Source organism: Microcaecilia unicolor, chromosome 1 (genome assembly GCF_901765095.1).
Source record: "Microcaecilia unicolor chromosome 1, aMicUni1.1, whole genome shotgun sequence".
Classification (NCBI taxonomy): Eukaryota; Metazoa; Chordata; class Amphibia; order Gymnophiona; family Siphonopidae; genus Microcaecilia; species Microcaecilia unicolor.
The window spans coordinates 617,093,792-617,113,291 of record NC_044031.1 but is presented as its reverse complement, the minus strand read 5'-3'; the positions used below and the strand labels follow the sequence as shown (position 1 = coordinate 617,113,291).

General features: G+C 44.4%; 1 protein-coding gene across 1 annotated transcript in view; it reads right to left on the bottom strand.

The window, feature by feature from the left end:
• The window catches only part of ARHGAP39 (Rho GTPase activating protein 39), a 503,675-nt gene that overhangs the window by 305,977 nt on the left and 178,198 nt on the right, over positions 1-19,500 (bottom strand). Inside the window, exon 5 of the mRNA XM_030219972.1 lies at positions 3,782-3,874. Within this exon, the coding sequence (XP_030075832.1) occupies positions 3,782-3,874 (93 nt within the window). The remainder of the gene's footprint in view (positions 1-3,781; positions 3,875-19,500) is intronic.

The window sequence follows — 19,500 nt, the reverse complement described above, 5'->3', positions numbered from 1 at the left end:
TCTTTTGAAAATGAGCCTGATAGTATTATTTTTTAATTCAATATCTTATATACCACCTGCAAACCCGAAAGCTATCAAGGCAGTGCACATTAAGATACAGTAGGTATTTTTCTGTCCATGAAGGGCTCACAATCTAAGTTTGTACCAGTGGCGTAGCCACAAGGATTTGGGTTCAGGCCCCAAAGTCTGCTGGTTTGGCTGGCAGTTGTCCTGAAGCCCCGCCAGCAGAAACTTTTCTGCGGCAATATTCGCCACCAAGCTGTCTGACCTGCTTCCCTTTCTCTCGCGCACATGCTTGGTTTTAATGAAATTGAGCATGAACAAGCTTCGCACATGCTCAATTTCAGTAAAGCCAAGCATGAGTGCCAGGCGAGAAAGCAGGGCAGGCAGTGGAGCACCGAGTATTATTATTATTATTATTAACATTTGTATAGCGCTACCAGACGCACGCAGCGCTGAACACCTGACATAAAGAGACAGTCCCTGCTCAATAGAGCTTACAATCTAAAAATAATACAGACAGACAAGACAACTAAGGGTGAGGGAGTACTGGGTGAGAAGGAACAAGGAGAGGCAATTGAGTAGTAGCTAGGAGCCAAAAGCAGTGGTGAAAAGGTGGGTTTTCGTTGACGGACCTATATGAGGTCAACTTTCCTGCAGAACAATTGGGGTAAGGAAAAAGCACTTTGGGTTAAACTGGTAAGAGGGAAAGGAAAACGCATTTACATTGGTGTAATATACGGTCACCTTCACAGTCAGAAGAAATGGACAGAGACACGAAGACATCCACAAAATAGCTAGAAAAGGGGAAAGTACTACTGATAGGTGATTTTAACATGCTGGGCGTCGATTGGGGTGTCCCTGCTGCACAGTCATCTAGAAGCAAAGAGATCTTGGATTCTCTACAGGAAAATTGTTTCAGCAGTGGGTAACGGAACCGACGCAAGATGCAACTATCCTAGACCTGGTGCACACAAACGGGGAGAATGCTTCTGATATTATGGTGGGAGAATATTTGGAATCTAGTGATCAGCGAATGGTGCGGTTCAATATTAAGACAAAGGACGAGAGGGCTTATTCAAAACTGAAAGTCCTAAATTTCAAAAGAACTAACTCTGCTAAGATGGGGGAATTTCTCAGGAAAGAGTCAGTTGGATGGAAACAGCTGAAGGAAGTAGAACAGCAGCGGGCCAAACTGAAAGGAGCAATTTTAAAGGTGACAAACCTTTATGTTAAAAAATTACATAAAAGGGGAAAAGAAGGCCGCGCTGGTTCTCAAACGCAGTAGCTGAAAAGGTAAGGGAAAGAAGGTTAGCCTTCATATGTTACAAGAACACTCAGAAAGAGGAGGACAGGCAAAAATACCTGGGAATGCTAAGAGAAGCTGGAAAACCTGTCAGGAATATGAAGAGGCAAATGGAAGAAAATATAGCTGACACAGTAAATTGGGAGACAAAACATTTTTCAGATATATAAATGACAGGAGGAAGTGTCATAATACCATCGTGAGGCTCAAAGCTAAAGGGGGGGAATATGTAGAAGCTAATAAGGATAAAGCCAAACTGCTTAACAATTATTTCTGTGTTCACAGATGAAAGGCTGGGGGTAGGACAGCAGACAACAAAATCTAATTAGGATGTATGTATGGTAGACCGGGACCGATTCTCAGAAGACTATGTTCGTGAGGAACTAGCTAAACTAAAAGTAGACAAAGCAATGGGCCTGATGGGGTACATCTGAGGGTGCTCAAGTAACTCGGAAATGTTCTGGTGGCTCCACTCTCTGACATCTTCAGTGCTTCCTTAGAGTCTGGAGTGGTCCCGGAGGACTGGAGAAGGGCAGATGTGGCCCCTCTTCACAAGAGTGGAAGTAAGGAGGAGGTTGGAAATTACAGACCTGTCAGTCTAACCTTGGTGGCGAGCAAACTAATGGATATGCTTCTAAAGCGGAAGATGTGAGATTTCTGGAATCAATGGACTGCAGGACCCGAGGCAGCATAGCATAGCTTCACTAGAGGCAGGTCGTGTCAGACAAACCTGATTGATTTCTTTGACTGGGTGACCAAACAGTTGGACTTGGCATGTACGCTAGATGTGGTGTACTTGGATTTTAGCAAAGCCTTTGACACAGTTCTGCACAGGTGACTGATAAACAAACTGAGTGCTCTTGGTATGGGACCTAAAGTGACCGACTAGGTTAAAAATTGGTTAAACGGAAGGAGACAAAAGGTAGTGGTAAATGGAGCTCTGATGAAAAGGATGTTTTATTAGTGGTGTATTGCACTTAAGGCTTGAATTTCTGTCCAGATTGCCAGTCCCAGAGTGTCTAACTTGAGCTGATATATAATACATATGCAAATCAGGGACTCTCAAATCCACCTAGCTCCTACTTACCTATCAGGATAGACCTGAGTACCCTCGGTCTACGATTATTCCATATAAAAGCTTCTGCCAGGTTCCGATTCGTTTTATTATTTAAAGGTGTGTTACATGTCCCCTATTACAAGGACCATATGTGCTCGACGCAGGCAGCCTGCTGATGAAACATGTTTGTCTCTCACTAGAATGTCTGTATGATAGGACAATACAAACACACCAATATCAAAGGTTGCTCTTGTAATAAATCTCTTATTTATCAGCCACTGGTTGATTCTTTTGCCTGCTCCATCTCAGACATATGTATGTATGCACCAAAATACAGAATAAAGGGGGAAGAGACTTGCCCAAAATCACAAGGAGCTGCAATGGGATTTGAACTGGGTTCTCCTGGTTCTCCGCCTACTGTTCTAATCATTAGGGTTAGGCTACCCCTCCACTCTAGTACATCTTTAATGTGAGAAAGTAGGTTTTATAAAATCATAGCAAGAATTACAATATGAAAGAAAAACGTTAGATAAGGTTTTACTTCCACATATAAAACAAACAAAAATCTAAGTTAATTTGTGGACTGTGGAATACTGTGATAAACTGCTTTTATTGGAGACAGGTTGAAAAATATATTCAAATAGGTAAGAAAAAGGAAAGAAAAGTATGCAATCAGAACACATGGGGACACCACCATGAAGTTATATATACATACCCTGAAAAGCAAGACAATGTGCAAATGTAATAATTTCCATAACTATACAATTTCTCTGGTATATTTTAAATATTTTCAAAGCACTGTTTTCTTTTTCCATTTACCAGAATGCCACACAAAGCATAATATATATTTTAGTACCTTTGTGAATCCAAATAACCCACTTTTCAGGCAGTCAAGTGGGTTCAAAATGTAAGTGATTTTAGAGTTTGCAATGTAGCACTTTTAGTCTTCTATCTATTTCATTGGTGTTACATATATATTATAAAGAATTAGGAAAACTAATGAATGTCCATCCATGTTGTGAAATGGCAGTGCAAATACTCTAGTCTAACCAAGAAACAGCAAAGGTAGATGGATGCATTCATAAAGTCTTAATACCTTGTAAATCTGTACATTTTTGAGTGCTCAATTCTTTTTTATTTTTAAGAATTGCGTTAGAATTCCAATAGTAATCTATGCTTTAAACAAAACAAGTCTTATAAGTGTAAAGTAAAAACTTGTATTACCAATGGCAAAGATCTTAACATGCCTTGTTTACTTGTTTCATTGAAGCAACCATACAAAAACTGCCTTCAGCACTTTTTCCTAATGCAGCTCTAAGAGAAGGTAGGAAGGAGATCCAAGGCTGAGAGGAAATGGGAAAGCCTGAAGGTTTTGCTGGCACAGAAAGCCACTAAGATAATCTTAACTTTAACCCTACCATCATGCTCTTCAAAATAGGGCTTTGGTTTCTTTCTCAGTTTGGATTTCTTCTTATTGTTCCTTTCCAGGAGTTCTTTTATATGCTGAGTCACTGGGAAACAAACAAAATGATGAACACAAAGGAACATAAAACAAATGAGAGGAACACATAAACCTTGTTTTCAAACCATTCTCAGAATTACAGCAGCCGCTTTTAAAAAGCTACACAAAAATGAGGTACAGATGATCAAAAGCCCCACGATGTTCCAAACAGCGCTCTAAAATTAGCCCCAGAACAGTGCAGGGCAATAACGCCCCTATGATCAAAGCTAATACCATACAAATTCATGCGCTATTAGCTGTGATCAAAGGGGTACTTCTGCGGGAGGATTGTGCCTCCCGAAGAAGTTGTTTGACAGGTCTGGGCTGTCAAAAAAAAGCCTGGACCTATCAAACATTCCAAGGGGCTGGAGATCCAGTGGACCTCCAGATCCTCCCGCCAAAGAAGAGCCAAAACATCCCCCCCCCCCCCCACCAGAACAGCCCAACCACTCTCAAGCCCCTCTGACAGAATACAGGCTGGACCTCCAGGCCTACACTGGTGGTCTAGCAACCCCTGAAGCCCCCCGTAACTTCACTGATGGAGAAAGGATTAGAACTCCCTCCTCCTTCTAATGCCGCCTCTAAAATAGCATCCTGGGATGCGCTGGGTGGGGCTTTCCTACTATTGAAGGTACCGGGTGGGGTTTGGAAGGTGCTAGACCACCAGAGAAGGCCTGGAGGTCCAGCACTCTATTCTGGCGAGGGGGGGGGGGGTTGGGCTCTTCTGGTTGGGGGCGAGAGGCCTGCTACCATGCAGATGCATGCTGGATAGGGCTCCCCATTCCTCCCCAATGCTCTGTAAATCCTAACACCAGCTCTGATCTGGCATAGGGTTTACAGTGGTAGCAGCGCCCTAGTTTGGTGCGCTGCTGCTAAGCATTGGGGAGGAATACAGATGTCCCTGTTTTGCATGAATTTGCATACTATTAATGTTCAGAGCTGGTGAGCGCATTGTTACACAAGCTGGCCAGCTCTGATCCTGGGGCAGAAACGCAGGTGCTAGTCCAGCACTAATGGCCTCTAGCGCCCGTGTTTGCTTTTGATCATCTGCCCTGAGTGATTACAGTGGTTACAAACATACACTGTAACAACTGAGTCAAGGCCTTAATTTGGAGGTTCTATTCATTAAATCTAAAAATTTGCCAGGAATCATTGCCATTGCCATACTTTTGAGCAAGACTAAATTTTGAAATAGTCAACATTTTAAGTAGTTGAAAAATAATTTACAGGCATAGCCTCCACTTTACTATGACAGATTCTTCAAGATTCTGAAACACGAGTTAGTAAATTGTATAGCAAAGTTTTCAAATTCTATGGCAATTATGTGGAATATTTGCATAAAATAGAATAGACCTGTATATTAAATTCAATTTGAATTTTATTTTATAAAATAAAGTTTTCTGGTATTTCTTATTTGTGGATTAATTGATTTGGGTCTTTAGGAGAAGGGAGAAGGGACACTAGTGATCAGTGGCAGACTGCTGGGAAGAAAGAAAGGGGAGGGGTAGAAAAGAGGGGTATGAGGTTGGGGAGGGGATCTCAGAAAGATGAGAGAGAATCCCAGGGAATAAAAGAAAGATGATATGGGACCATAACACAGAGGAAAAGGTGGAAAGAGGATGGAGAGAGAATAGAAAAGAGGGGAGGGGAGAAGAGACAGAGAGGCTCATGGACTAGTAAGGATGAGGATTCACTCTTACATACCTCCTTCTGGCATTGATTCTCTCTCTCATGCCACATCAAAACCCCTCTAGACCCCACATTTATTCCCTATGTCTCCTCCAATCTCCTTACATCACATCACTCACTCTCTCTCTCATTCTCTGGTACCCACCAGTCAACTTCCCTTACTCTATCCAATCTCACTGCTACCTTCTAATCCTCTCACTCTCTCCACCCTGTCCTCACATTCTCCTTTCACTGGCTCTTCATTTCCTTTGGACCCTCCCCTTTTATCGCCTCATTTTTCCTTAGCCACTTTCTTCCCACATCTCTCATATCAGACATTCTCTCAGTCACTTTCTCCCCCTCCTCTCCCAAACATCCCCAATCCCCTTACTCACTCACTCTCATTCCCCTTACTCACTCTCATTCCCCTTACACCATGTCCATCCCCCATGTTCCCACAGTCACTTTCTCTTTTGCCCATCCTCCATCTTAACTCCCATGATAATCCCTTCCTGCATGGTTCAGGGCTTATAGGAGGTCAGTTGCAGTGCCATCCTGCAGGCCAAGTGTTTCTCCTCCTCCTGCCTGGATTTGAGTGTCATGCTTCAAATGTTTGTACAAAATGTGACAGTCAGGCTCTACACAGGAGAGGAGGATGATGCAGGTTGTACTGCCACTGTCCTCCTCTAAGCCCCTGGGTGGCCTAGGAAGAAGACTGCAGTGGTATGGGAGGGGGGAGGTGAGGAGACAAAGTGCTGCCACTGCAGCTTCAGCATGGCCTTGGATCTCCCTCAGCAATTCCGGAAGGATCAGCTCATTCCACAGCAAGGACCATATTTTATGGCCCTTGCTATGGAAACATGGGACATCAGTGTGGAAATATGATAGTAAAATATCCCCGATAAAACGTAAAGGGAACATCAAGGCAAATGTTTTAAAGGACACTATTTTGCCACAATTGGCCTGATTTTATAATGGGGTGACTAAGTGAGAAGTCTGAAAGGGAAAATTAGGTTCTTACCTTGGTAATTTTCTTTCCTTTAGTCATAGCAGATGAATCCATTACGAATGGGTTGTGTCCATCAACCAGCAGGGGGAGATAGAGAGCACTGAAAAACCATAGTGCCTCATGGCCAGCTAGCTCCATCTACCTCTTCAGTATTTGAAGCTTCCAAAGCAGTGTTACACTACAAAGTAGCATAACACGAACTTTCCTCACAGCGGATGAACGCCCCAGAACAGGAGCAATAACAAAAGAAGGAGGGACGAACTCAACCTCCTATAACAGAACAGAAATCCTGAAGACTGTTTTCCAACTTCTCCCAATGAGGGAACATATCTACAGGAAAAACTGAACATAAAACAACATCAATCAATAAAGGAGGGCTCATGGATTCATCTGCTATGACTAAAGGAAAGAAAATTACCAAGTTAAGAACCTAATTTTCCCTTCCTTGTCATCAAGCAGATGAATCCATTACGAATGGGATGTATCAAAGCAATCCCTAGATAGGGTGGGAACAAGCCACACCACGCGCCAGCACTTGTGCTCCAAAATGCGCGTCTCTCCTGGCAGCCACATTCAGCCTGTAATGTCGGGCAAAAGAGAGCTTAGAAGCCCATGTCGCTGCACTGCATATCTCTTGAAGAGAGAGTGCTCCAGTTTCAGCCCAAGAAGAGGAAATCGCTCTTGTGGAATGTGCCTTGAAGGCTTCAGGCGGAGGCCGGCCAGACAGCAAATAGGCTGAAAAAATAGCTTCCTTGAGCCAACAGGCTATAGTGGCTTTAGACACTGGAGACCCTCTGCGCAGACCTGATAACAGGACAAAAAGATGATCAAAGGTCCTAAAAGCATTTGACATGCGCAGATACTGCAACAGAGCCCTTCGCACATCTAGGAGGTGCAAGTGCCCAAAGGCTTCCAGAAACTCCTCTCTGGAAAAGGAAGGTAGGAAAATAGGCTGGTTTAGGTGAAACGCTGAAACCACCTTAGGCAGGCAGGAAGGAAGGCCCCGTACGTACCATAACTCTGGACTCTGAGAATTGCAGAAAAGGGTCTCGACAGGACAGCGCCTGGAGCTCAGACACCCGTCTCGCCGAAGTAATGGCCACCAAAAAGACCGTCTTTAGGGTCACATCCTTCTCTGAAGCTCGCCTTAGCGGCTCGAAGGGTGAACAATGAAGGGCCTTTAAAACTAACCCCAGGTTCCAGGCCGGACACGGAGCCCGCACAGGAGGACGGAGCCGAAGCACCCCTCTAAGAAACCGTGCCATATGCGGAAAAGCAGTCAGGGAAAGGCCAGCGACCTTCCCTCGAAAACATGCTAAGGCTGCCACTTGAACACGCAGGGAATTATAGGCAAGGCCTTTTTGTAAACCATCCTGCAAAAAGTCAAGTATCGGCGAGACAGAAGCCCTCATATGTATAATCGCTTTAGCAGCACACCAAGCCTCAAATTGGCGCCAAATCCTGGCATAAGCCGCGGAAGTGGAACACTTGCGGGCCTGTAGGAGAGTGGAAATGACTTTACTGGAATAACCCTTGTCTCTCAATTGCGCCCTCTCAATAGCCATGCCGTAAGACCAAAGCGGCAGGCGTCCTCCATGGTCACCGGTCCCTGTGACAACAGATTCGGTACCAGAGGTAAAGGAAGGGGAGCCTCCACCAGCATCCGCCGGAGGTCCGCATACCACGGCCTCCTGGGCCAATCCGGGGCAATGAGAACTACGTCTCCTTGATGTAGCCGAATCCGCAGGAGTACTCGCCCTATCAAGGGCCAAGGAGGGAACACATACAGGAGGCCCTGAGGCCAGGGTTGAGCCAAGGCATCCAATCCCGCCAAGCGAGGAACTCTCCTTCTGCTGTAAAAGCATGGGACTTTGGCATGTGCACTTGAGGCCATAAGATACGCTACGGGCGTCCCCCACTTGGCACAGATCTGAAGAAACACTCTGTCTGCCAGTTCCCACTCCGCTGGGTCGATTTGATGCCTGCTTAGATAATCGTCTTGCACGTTGCTCTGACCTGCAATGTGAGCTGCTGACAGAAACTGTAGATGTAGCTCGGCCCAGTGGCAAATCTGCGCGGCCTGCGCAGCCAGTGCTCTGCACTGAGTGCCACCTTGTCGATTTACGTAGGCCACTGCTGTCATGTTGTCCGACAGAACTCTGACAGCTAATCCTTCCAGGGTCGAGTGAAAAGCCAGAAGAGCCTGGAAAATTGCTTTCAACTCCAAGCGATTGATGGACCACTCTGATTCCTCGGGTGTCCAGAGACCCTGGGCATGCCTTCCCCGGCAATGTGCACCCCAGCCCTTCAGGCTGGCATCTGTTACCACCAGGCACCAATCGGGGAGCGCTAGTGGAATTCCTCGCCGCAGCATGCTGTCTGAGAGCCACCACTCCATATGAGCCGGGCCGCAGGGAGCCACGTGAGTCTGCACTGATAATCCTGAGAAATTGGAGACCATTGTTGAAGCAGGGAGCACTGCAGAGGTCTCAGGTGCGCTCTCGCCCAGGGCACCACTTCCAAGGTGGCCGTGATCGACCCTAACAGCTGGACCATGTCCCAAGCGCGGGGGTGAGGCATCCTCAGGAGCAGACGGACCTGGTTCTGAAGCTTGCACCGCCTTTGCTCGGGAAGAAAAACAAACCTCGAAGCTGTGTCGAACCGGACCCCCAAATATTGAGAGGGGGGTCAGGTGACTTTTGGCTATATTGACGACCCAGCCCAGAGACTGAAGTACTGAGACCACTCTGGCTGTTACCTGATGACTCTCCTCTGACGAGTCCGCTCTGATGAGCCAGTCGTCTAGGTACGAGTGAACCCGAATACCCTCTTGCCTGAGAAAAGAAGCTACTACCACCATTACCTTGGAAAAGGTTCGGGGAGCTGTGGCGAGGCCAAAAGGCAAGGCGTGAAACTGGAAATGTTTTCCCATCACCACAAACCAAAGAAACCTTTGGTGCGGGGGCCAAATAGGAATGTGCAAGTAAGCTTCTTTCAGGTCCAGAGACATGAGAAACTCTCCTGGCTATACTGCCGCAATGACGGAGCGCAGGGTTTCCATGTGAAAATGCCGCACTCTTAGACACTGGTTGACTTCTTTTAAGTCGAGGATGGGCCGAAAAGACCCACCTTTTCGCGACACCACAAAGTAAATGGAGTAACGGCCAGAGTCGTATTCGGCGGGAGGCACCGGGGACAACGCCCCTAGGTGAATCAAGCCTTGCAAAGTCTCCTCTACCGCCGCCCGTTTGACGGCAGAACCACATCGGGACTCCACAAACACGTCTCTCACCGGGGCATTGAATTCTATTCTGTAGACATCTCTGATCAGGTTCAAAACCCACTGATCTGAGGAAATCTTGACCCACTCCTCGAGAAAGAGGGCAAGCCATCCTCCTATTGCAGGAATCGAGGAGAGGGCCAGCACACCATCATTGAGAGGGTCGCCCTTGAACTCCAGGCCTTGAGCTGGTCACTGCGGAACGCTTGTCTGAACGAAAGGAGTTCCTCTGCTGAAAGCAGGCACGAGAAATGAACCCAGCAGAACGCCCCGGGCAGTACCTTCTAGCTTCACGGAAGCGAGGTCTGTAAGAGGAGGGAACCGCCTGACCCTTGGAGAGAGGCCTCGGCCTATCCTCGGGTAAGCGCTGGGGTTTAGCATCCCCCAGGGTCTTTAACAATGTTCTCCAGCTCCTCACCAAATAGGAGAAGGCCTTGGAAGGGCAACTTCACCAACCTTTGCTTAGAGGCCATGTCAGCCGCCCAATGCCTTAGCCATAGAAGGCGGCGAGCCGCCACCGCCACAGCCATCTGTTTAGCCGAAGCTCTGACCAGATCATAAAGGGCGTCAGCCAAGAAAGACAAGGCCGACTCCATCCGTGGTGCCACCTCAGTAAGGGGCTCCGCTCCATCACCGGGCTGTTCCACTGCCTGTTGCAACCAAGTGAGGGAGGCTCGGGCAGCATAGCAGCTGCATGCAGACGCCCGTAAGGATAGGCCTGAAATTTCAAAGGACCGTTTCAGAGCTGATTCCAGGCGTCGGTCCTGCATGTCCTTCAGGGCGACTCCTCCTTCAACTGGGAGGGTAGTCCTCTTTGTCACAGCCGTGACTAGGGCATCCACTTTAAGCACTGCTAGGCGCGCCAAATGCTCCTCACTTAGAGGGTATAATTGCCCCATTGCCCTGGCGACTTTCAAAGGCCCCTCGGGGTCAGCCCATTGAGCCGAAATAAGCTCTTGGATCGAGTCAAGCAAAGGAAAGGCTCAAGCAGGCTTCTTAGTACTTGCCATCCTCGGATTACCAGAGGAGGCTTCGCCACTCCCAGGATCTTCAATAGACAGGAACTGCAAGGCATCAGAAATAAGCGCTGGCAGCTCGTCGCGGTGGAAAATCCTCACCGCGGAAGGATCATCTGGATCCGGTGGCAATCCTGCACCTTCCTCTGGCTCTTCAGACCATGAGGGCCTGCCAGACCCCTCAGAATCCTCACATCCCGACCACGGTGGGGAGAAGGGGGGTGTGCCACTCTCTGAAGGGGAATTAACCCTTCTGTGCTTGTCTTGTAGCCAGCTGTCAGGGGAAAATGCGCCTGACGGCAATCCGAGGCCACGCTCCACTGGAGGGGGAACAGTTAGCAGGGCTGAATGAGATCCCTGCGGGAGAGCTCTTTTTAACATAAATGCTTTATGCAGCAGCAACACAAACTCAGGGGAGAAGGGCTCACCCTGGCCTCCCGGTTCCAGTCCGGGGATAGAAGCTCCCCTGTTAGTCTCCACACGAGGCTCCCCTCCAGTTTCAAACCCCTCCACTTCTGCAGGGGTCGCGCCAATGGCGCCCGCTGCCAGTTCAACTGAGTGGGAAGAAACATCGCTCGCCATGCTCGTGCCGGCCCTGACGTCTGAAGAGCACAATTTACAGAGCCCTGCTGCGGATATGCGCTTGCCACAACAGGAACAGCGCTTAACAACCTCCGCAGCCATCGCCGAAAACGGCGGAAAATTCAAAATGGCAGATTCGCGCCAAAAACGTCCCGATCGCGGGCCCTCCCCCAGAGGAGCTACAAAACACTCTTACCTCACCAGACCGAGTCCCAGAGCTCCGGTCACGCTGCACAATCAGAAGAAAACCTCTTTTCTGGAATCGCAGCACCAAAGCGCGACGCAACTTTTTTTTTTTTACGATGTGAGGAAAGTTAGAGGCAACAGCAATAGAGGCAAATTTCCAGCTCCAGAGGATCAGTAGAGTGGGAAAGGCAGGGAAAGGACAAACCAATGTGCCTGCATCCACAAAGGAGAGTGTGGGAAAAGACAGGGACAGGGCAAACCTATGTGTCTACATCCACATCGGGGGCCGGGTAAGGCAGGGAAAGGGCGAACCTATGTGCCTTTAAAGTGGAGCTGCAATAGCCCCCAACACCCCTGGCTACCACTGGCAAAAGCACAGGAGCCACCCCAAGCAGATTTTTCTGAAGGAGCTGAATAAGCTGCGTCCACCCTGCTGGGGAGATAGAGAATACTGAAGAGCCAGATGGCGCTAGCTGGCCATGAGGCACTATGGTTTTTCAGTATCTCCCCCTGCTGGTTGATGGACACAACCCATTCGTAATGGATTCATCTGCTTGATGACAAAGAAAGGTATATTTTAAACCTATTTTATAAAGGCAACACAGGCACCTAGGTACATTTATAAAGTAGGCTCTCAGATTCAGCCCCAGTAGCACACAAATACTGATATACACATTTATACCTACTCCAATGCAGATGTATGAGTGTGTAAGTTCTATGCATGTACTCACATATTTTACAAAATAAGTACATACATCATAACTCTATCTTGCTTCTTCCAAACTACACCCCCTGGAATTCCTGCATACAGTACACTTATAAGTGTGTGCCATTTTGTTGCCACATATACTTACACACATGTACATCACTGTGCATTTTACAAAAGTCTTTTTCCACATGTAAAATAGCCCTTATGCATGGAAAAACCTTAATAAAATCCGCATCTCCTCATCTACTGTTTATAAACTCAGAGAGCTGTTCCATAAGTTGAAAAGTGTGTTGGCTTGCTATCAAATGTTTTCAGAGCAAATAAATAGGTCAATTTCGTTTGCTGTGAATTCTATAAATAAAGAATCTCTCTGGTCAAGTTACAGAGTTTTCAAGATCATATAGGTGCTTGATCAAACCTAACATCTGATAAAGAAATATATAATCTTGAAAGCTGACATTATTTATTTATTTTATTTTTATTTGTACCCCGCACTTTCCCACTCATGGCAGGCTCAATGCGGCTTACATGGGGCAATGGAGGGTTAAGTGACTTGCCCAGAGTCACAAGGAGCTGCCTGTGCCTGAAGTAGGAATCGAACTCAGTTCCTCAGTTCCCCAGGACCAAAGTCCAACACCCTAACCACTAGGCCACTCAACACCTTTATTGTTGATCAATTGAAAGGTTATCATTATCTACAAAACTTCCATTTTCTTCCAAGACCAACGTGGCCACTAGAACTTTGCACGATGAAAGATGAAGTATGCTGTCTAGAATTTGGTGTGCGCTGTTATTCCACCAAATAAAACCTGACAATTTGAAAACAAGGCTTTATAAATTAAAAAAATGACATGGACATAGGATAATGAAATGTAATTAAAACAATAATAAAAATACTCTGCTATGATGGAATTTTTTTTATTCCTTTAAGGAATGGCTTCTCAACATTGGGAATATGGTTAACACCCTACTCTGATCATAGCTAACTGATAATCAGAGATCAAGAGGAAATGAGCTACAATGATATGGGAAATTCTATGCTAAATTATCAATTATTAAAATATGCAGATGCACACTATCTCCCCTGAAATTACTCAAATTTAACACCAAGAGGTCAATAGTTAATATAATGCATCACCAAGGTTCAGATTCAAAGTAAGTATCAGAAATTGTGGCTAAACGCAGTTGTGTACATTTAACAGGTCTGTTAGTGAAAAGATGTAAATATATCTCTCCCTGTGCTCCACCCAAACGAAACCCCCTGAGTACACCTACATTTGTATTGCTTAACAGTACATGCCTTCTTATGGCAAATTTGCATACAACAGAATGGACCTGCATATTACTGACAACTCATATTTTCTTTATAAAATAAAGCTTTCTGGCATCTTGTGTGTGGGTTAATTTATTTGGTTCTTTGAGAAAAGGAAGAAGGGATATATTAGTGATCAGTGCCAGAGTGCTGGGAGGACAGAAAGGGAGGGGTAGAAAAGAGGGTCTGGGGTATGAGAAGGGGAAGAGTGTCTCACAGAGAAGAGAAATCTCAGGGGAAAAAAGATAATACGGAACCAAAACAGAGAGGGAAGGGTGGAAATAGTAAGGATCACAAGGAGAGGGAACAGGAATGAGGGGTGGGGAGAAGAGACAGGGTTCATGGCCTAGGAAGTGAATTTTAGGATCAGAAGAGGGAAGGAGGGAGGATTCAATCTTATACATTCCTTATGGCACCCCCATATCTCCTCTAATCTCCTTGCATCACACCCACTAACTCTCTGCCACCCACAGTCCACTCCTCCTATACCATCCAATCTTTTCACTTTCTCCACCCTATATTCTCTCCTATTTCCTCACATTAGCACATGCATAACATGGGGTAGTTTTAAAGGAAACCTCTTCTGTAACTTCATGTGAAAAATCTTCTCTCAAATTACCCCTTCAACGCATAGGTTTACAAAACTACAATGAAACCAGCATATGCTTAGCCTCCAGATTACCCCCATTAATCTAAATAAGTCAACAGAGCACAAAGTTATGAACATGCACAACCTGAGACTTCTCTTTTTGTCAATCACTGTATACTTACTAAAATTACCTGTAGTCAAATTTTGATTGTATGATGCTTAGAAAAAAGAACAATTGCAAATATGAGAACTACCTTGCACAGTCTATATGATGCACAGAATTATTCTTTGATCATAGACTGGCAAGAGGAACTGCACATACACCTACCAATCCAGATACAGTGCGATTTTCTTGTTGCTACTCGTTTGGAGTCTGATTTCCAGAATCCCAAATTAAAAGAATTGTAATAGATAACTGACAGCCTTATTTTGGTTTCTCTCTTTGATATACAATAGATATACCTATCAGTAAAACTTGGTTGATGTAGATGATTGGATAAGGAGATAATATGCATACAGAGAGACCAACTGAATACATAATGAATTTTAGGAGCGCATAAAAGCTAAAAGTGGAGACAAGACAGAGCTCATCCATGCCTAGAAAGGGAAGAGAGGGGCACAGGGTGCAAAATTCAAGTTGCTTACCTTTAACAGGGGTTCTCTATGGACAGCAGGATACTGCAGACACACTTGATGAGCTGTCTCTGTAGGTTGCCCAGCCAGAACTGCCCTCTCTAGCTTCACAGTATTTCTTTCAACCCTTGAAGTACATGGTCTCCTTCCTGCTCTGCTGCTGTCAGTGTTCTGTATGAATAGGAATTGCAACTGGATCTTTGGGTATATTAATGGCTTTAAGAATTGCTTGAAAGTCCTTTTTATTCATGCTGGTAGCCTCAGCTTCAAGGCCTAAATCAGCATCTTCTAAAGTTGTCTTGCTTAATTGGATCTGAGTCTGAGGGTAATTCCTTGCTAATAGAAGGAATGGAATCAGCACTAATGGCAATGTCATGCTGTTGAGCTTTTTCCCCTGAGGAAAGGCATCAGAACCTTGTGGGGATAGTTCCTGCCATAATAAAGTGGACTCTGAGGAATTAAAGAAGCCACTAGAGACCATAGATAACTAGAGTTGGGTAGGAGCAGTTGACAGCTGTGGAGCAAATATTGGTAGAAGGCTGCTGTAGCACATTTGGAAAAAGCTGATCTAGAAGAACAGTTGCATCCTGAATGGACTGACGTAACGATCACAGTGGCTTACTTTGGGCTGTTGGTAATACATTTACAGCCGGGACAGGTGGGAAAGATGTATGAATCTGTTTATGTATCAAGGAGGACTGGGAGCTATACTATACTACACTATATATTATGTCTTATATTCTGCATTTTTCAACAAAGAATTCAACATGGATTACAATAAGAAACAGTCACTTAACATCTGAGAGAATAACACAACGTAGAATAGCTGTGGATTGGCCGCTGCTAGAAGCAGGATACTGGGCTAGATGGACCATTGGTCTGACCCAGTATGGCTATTCTTATGTTCTTATATCATATTTAGCAACAAGTAGGTTTTTAGGTTGTTACGAAAAACAAAATAAAAGATACATTGTCTAAGTTGAAGAGGCAAACTAGTCCACATTTTAGCATTTTGATAGCTAAAAGACTGTTCCACATATTTCTTTGAATTAACACCTCTCAGAGAAGGAAAAGCTAATACCAAATTTTGTGCACTGTGAGAATCCAGTGTTTTAGACTGTCTTAGATCGCTTTCTCTTCTTTGCTGTGGGTTCAGAGGTTAATATCTTTTGTATTGCTGTAGGTGGTGGAATTGAACATCAGGAGAGATGTTTCATCATGTGAGAGGGGCTGCTTTGAAGACGTACTTGCTTGGATGCTTCCATTATGGGAGGAAACTTGGCTGTGGAGAGGACTGTATCACCAGTATCGACATTTAAAAGACTTGCTATGTGGCTCTTTAGGCACTGGCTCTGTAGCTCAATTCAAGAGCTTAGCCGTGCACTCATTTACTGGCTGTGCAAGAGAGTTTCATGTCAGAAATAGAACTAGTGAACTTGTCTCCGTCAGTGCACCAGTCTTCTGAAAACGTATAAGCACATTAGAACACAAATTTTTAGTGGTGTGATGTTTGAATTAGCTGATATTGTGCTTATGGGAATCCAAAAGAGGCTTTTTGAGTCGGCACAAATATGTTCTGCCATTTCTGAGACTGATTAATTGTGATGATGTTTTCAGCTTTTCCCGTTCGGGCAGTGGTTTGCTTTACAGCATGGAAAAAACCTGGACTGAGAACACTGACAGCAACAAAGCAGGAAGGAGATCTATGCAAGTTATAGGTCGAAGGACATACTATCAAGCTAGAGAGGGCTGTTCTGACAGATCAGCCTACAGAGATGGCCTACTAAGTGTGTCCACGGAGAACCAAAATTAAAATATTTACATAGAAACGTAAGAGTTGCCATACTGGGTCAGACCAATCATCTAGCCCAGTATTCTGTTTCTAACAGTGGCCAAGCCAGGTCACAAGTACCTGGCAAAAACCCAAATCGTGGCAATATTCCACGCTACAAATCCCAGGGCAAGCAGTTGCTTCACATGTTTATCTCAATAGCAGACTATGGACTTTTCCTCCAGGAATTTGTCCAAACCGTTTTTAAACCCAGATACACTAACCGTTGTTATCACATCCTTCGGCAAAGAGTTCCAGAGCTTAACTATTGGTTGAGTGAAAAAATATTTCTTCCTATTTGTTTTAAAAGTACTTCTATGTAACTTCCTCGAGTGTCCCCTAGTTTTTGTACTTTTGGAACGAGTAAAAAATCGATTTACTTCTACTCATTCTACACCACTCAGGATTTTGTTGACCTCAATCATATCCCCTCTCATCCATTTCTTTTCCAAGCTGAAGAGCCCTAATCTCTTTAGCCTTTCCTCATATGAGAGGAGTTCCATACCCTTTATCATTTTGTTTGCTCTTCTTTGAACCTTTTCTAATTCCGCTATATCTTTTTTCTTCTTCTTCTTCTCCTTTTTTTTTTCTTAATTCAGCAGTCTTCTTTTCTTCTAATTCTCTTCAGAAGTTTCCTTCTCATAACCATTCACTATGTTTGATTGGTAACTACTATTCTCACCCAAATCTTCTCCAGGCCAGTTGGAGGTATTACTAGGAAAGAAACCTCTTGAATTGTACCTGTTTTAAACTTAAGGTTTCATTTACTAATGTACATTAACCAGATAATATACCTTAATGCATATAAGTTCAAGTTAAACTCAAAATCAGTAAACAGGTTTAACTGAGAAAAACAAGACTTGCATAACATGCATTAAATCACATTAACAAGTTAATGCACATTAGTAAATGAGGCCCTTACATTCAACTGAACAATTAATGGATAACAAACTGAACAGTCACCTCCACAATAGTCCAAATAAGTTAAGAGTATTATTTGAAATAACGTGAAATAATTTGTATATAAAGATGAAGTGATTAGAAACTCCAAAACCCAAAAAAGTAAAAAAAAACCAGCCCCCTTCGAACAAATTCAACAAATAAAAATATAGAGAGAGTCCAAAAAGTATTTAACTTTCAAAGATTCACGAAGATAACTCCAATTTTTATTATCTCATTAACGTTGTATTCAATTTTAATGGCATAATAAAAGCTAGATCAGGGAGTACTAGGAAGGTAAAATTCAGATGTTATAAATTACTGCTTCTTAGAGCAACTGGTCCAAGAACCAACAAGAGGTGGAGCTATTTTAGATCTAGCTCTTAGTGGAATGCAGGGCATGGTAAGGTGATGGATCCGCTAGTAAACAGTGGTCATAACATGATCAAATTTAAGCTAATATCTGGAGAAATGTCACTAAGGAAATCTACTGTAGCAGCATTTAATTTTTGAAAGGGCAACTATAACAAAATGAGGAAAATGGTTAAAAAGAAACTAAAATGGTCAGCCGCAAAGGTTAGGACTTTAAAGTAGGCATGGACGTTGTTTAAAAATATCATCATGGAAGTTCAGACCAGATGTATTCCACATATTAATAAAGGTGGAAAAAACAGCGAACAGCGGTTAGAGTATTTGGGTTTAAAAAAAGCTGGGAAAAGTTCCTAGAGGAAAAGTCCATAGTCTGTTATTGAGATGGACATGGGAGAAGCCACTTCTTGCCCCAGGACTGGTAGCATGGAATGTTTCTACTAACTGGGTTTCTGCCAGGAACTTGTGATCTGGATTGGCCACTGTTGGAAACAGGATACTGGGCAAGATGGACTAGTGCTGTCTGATTCAGTCAAAAAATGTTCGATTTGATACGATTCGATTTAACTAGATTGAAATAGTGAGGCCCACATGCTAATATTATAACACAAAGGGTAAAAAAAAACAGGCAGCAGCAATTGAACAAAGGCAAACTTTAAGGTCAGCACGCCATGCGGTGTTACTTCATGTGAAAAGTGAAGTTTGGTCAAGTCCTACATCTTCCACTTTTTATTAAGAAAAATCATTTTGTCCACTTTGGCTGGCTTCAGACAACTGCATCTTGCAGCTATAATTTGTCCAGCAGCAGAAACATGTTCAAAAACAGAGTAATCCATTTGTGTATCTAAAAGGTAAACTTCTACAAAACAGATGAAGATGTGATTCCATATGCCCCAATGAAAGGAGAGTTCAATTCTACTTACATGTAATTTCAATATATTCTATCACCTTTATAACACCAGGCTCCCCAAGGCAGATTACAACAACAGTTAAGATGAACCCATCAGGAAACAGGATATCCTCACTGAAATCTGAACATCTGTATTGTATAGAACAGTGAAGAAAAATTAGCATAACCAATAATTGCTGTTTCTACCGGCTGCAATAAATTTTGAAGCTGTTTTAGTGATATTTAATTGTTATTTCTTTTCTCCTCCAGCTTTTCATTGCCCATCCAACTGAAACAGCTTTAGACTTCTCCACCCCTCCCCCCGTCTTACATCTTTCATCCGCTCTCTCCCATCTGCGTGGTCATTTTCACTGCCCTGAAGCGTTCTCCCTCCGGCACCGGCGATTCACATAGTCAGCCTTCTGCCAGCATCGGAGCCTCTTCTCGGTTGCAACCCGCCTACTCTAATGCAACGTCCTGCTTTCCACAGAGGTGGGGCACGCCTGAGGAGAGGCCCCGATGCTGGCAGAAGGCTATGTGAATCGCTGGTGCCAGAGGGAGAATGCTTCAGGGCAGTGAAAATGACCACGCAGACGGGAGAGAGCGGCAAAAGATGTAAGTGAT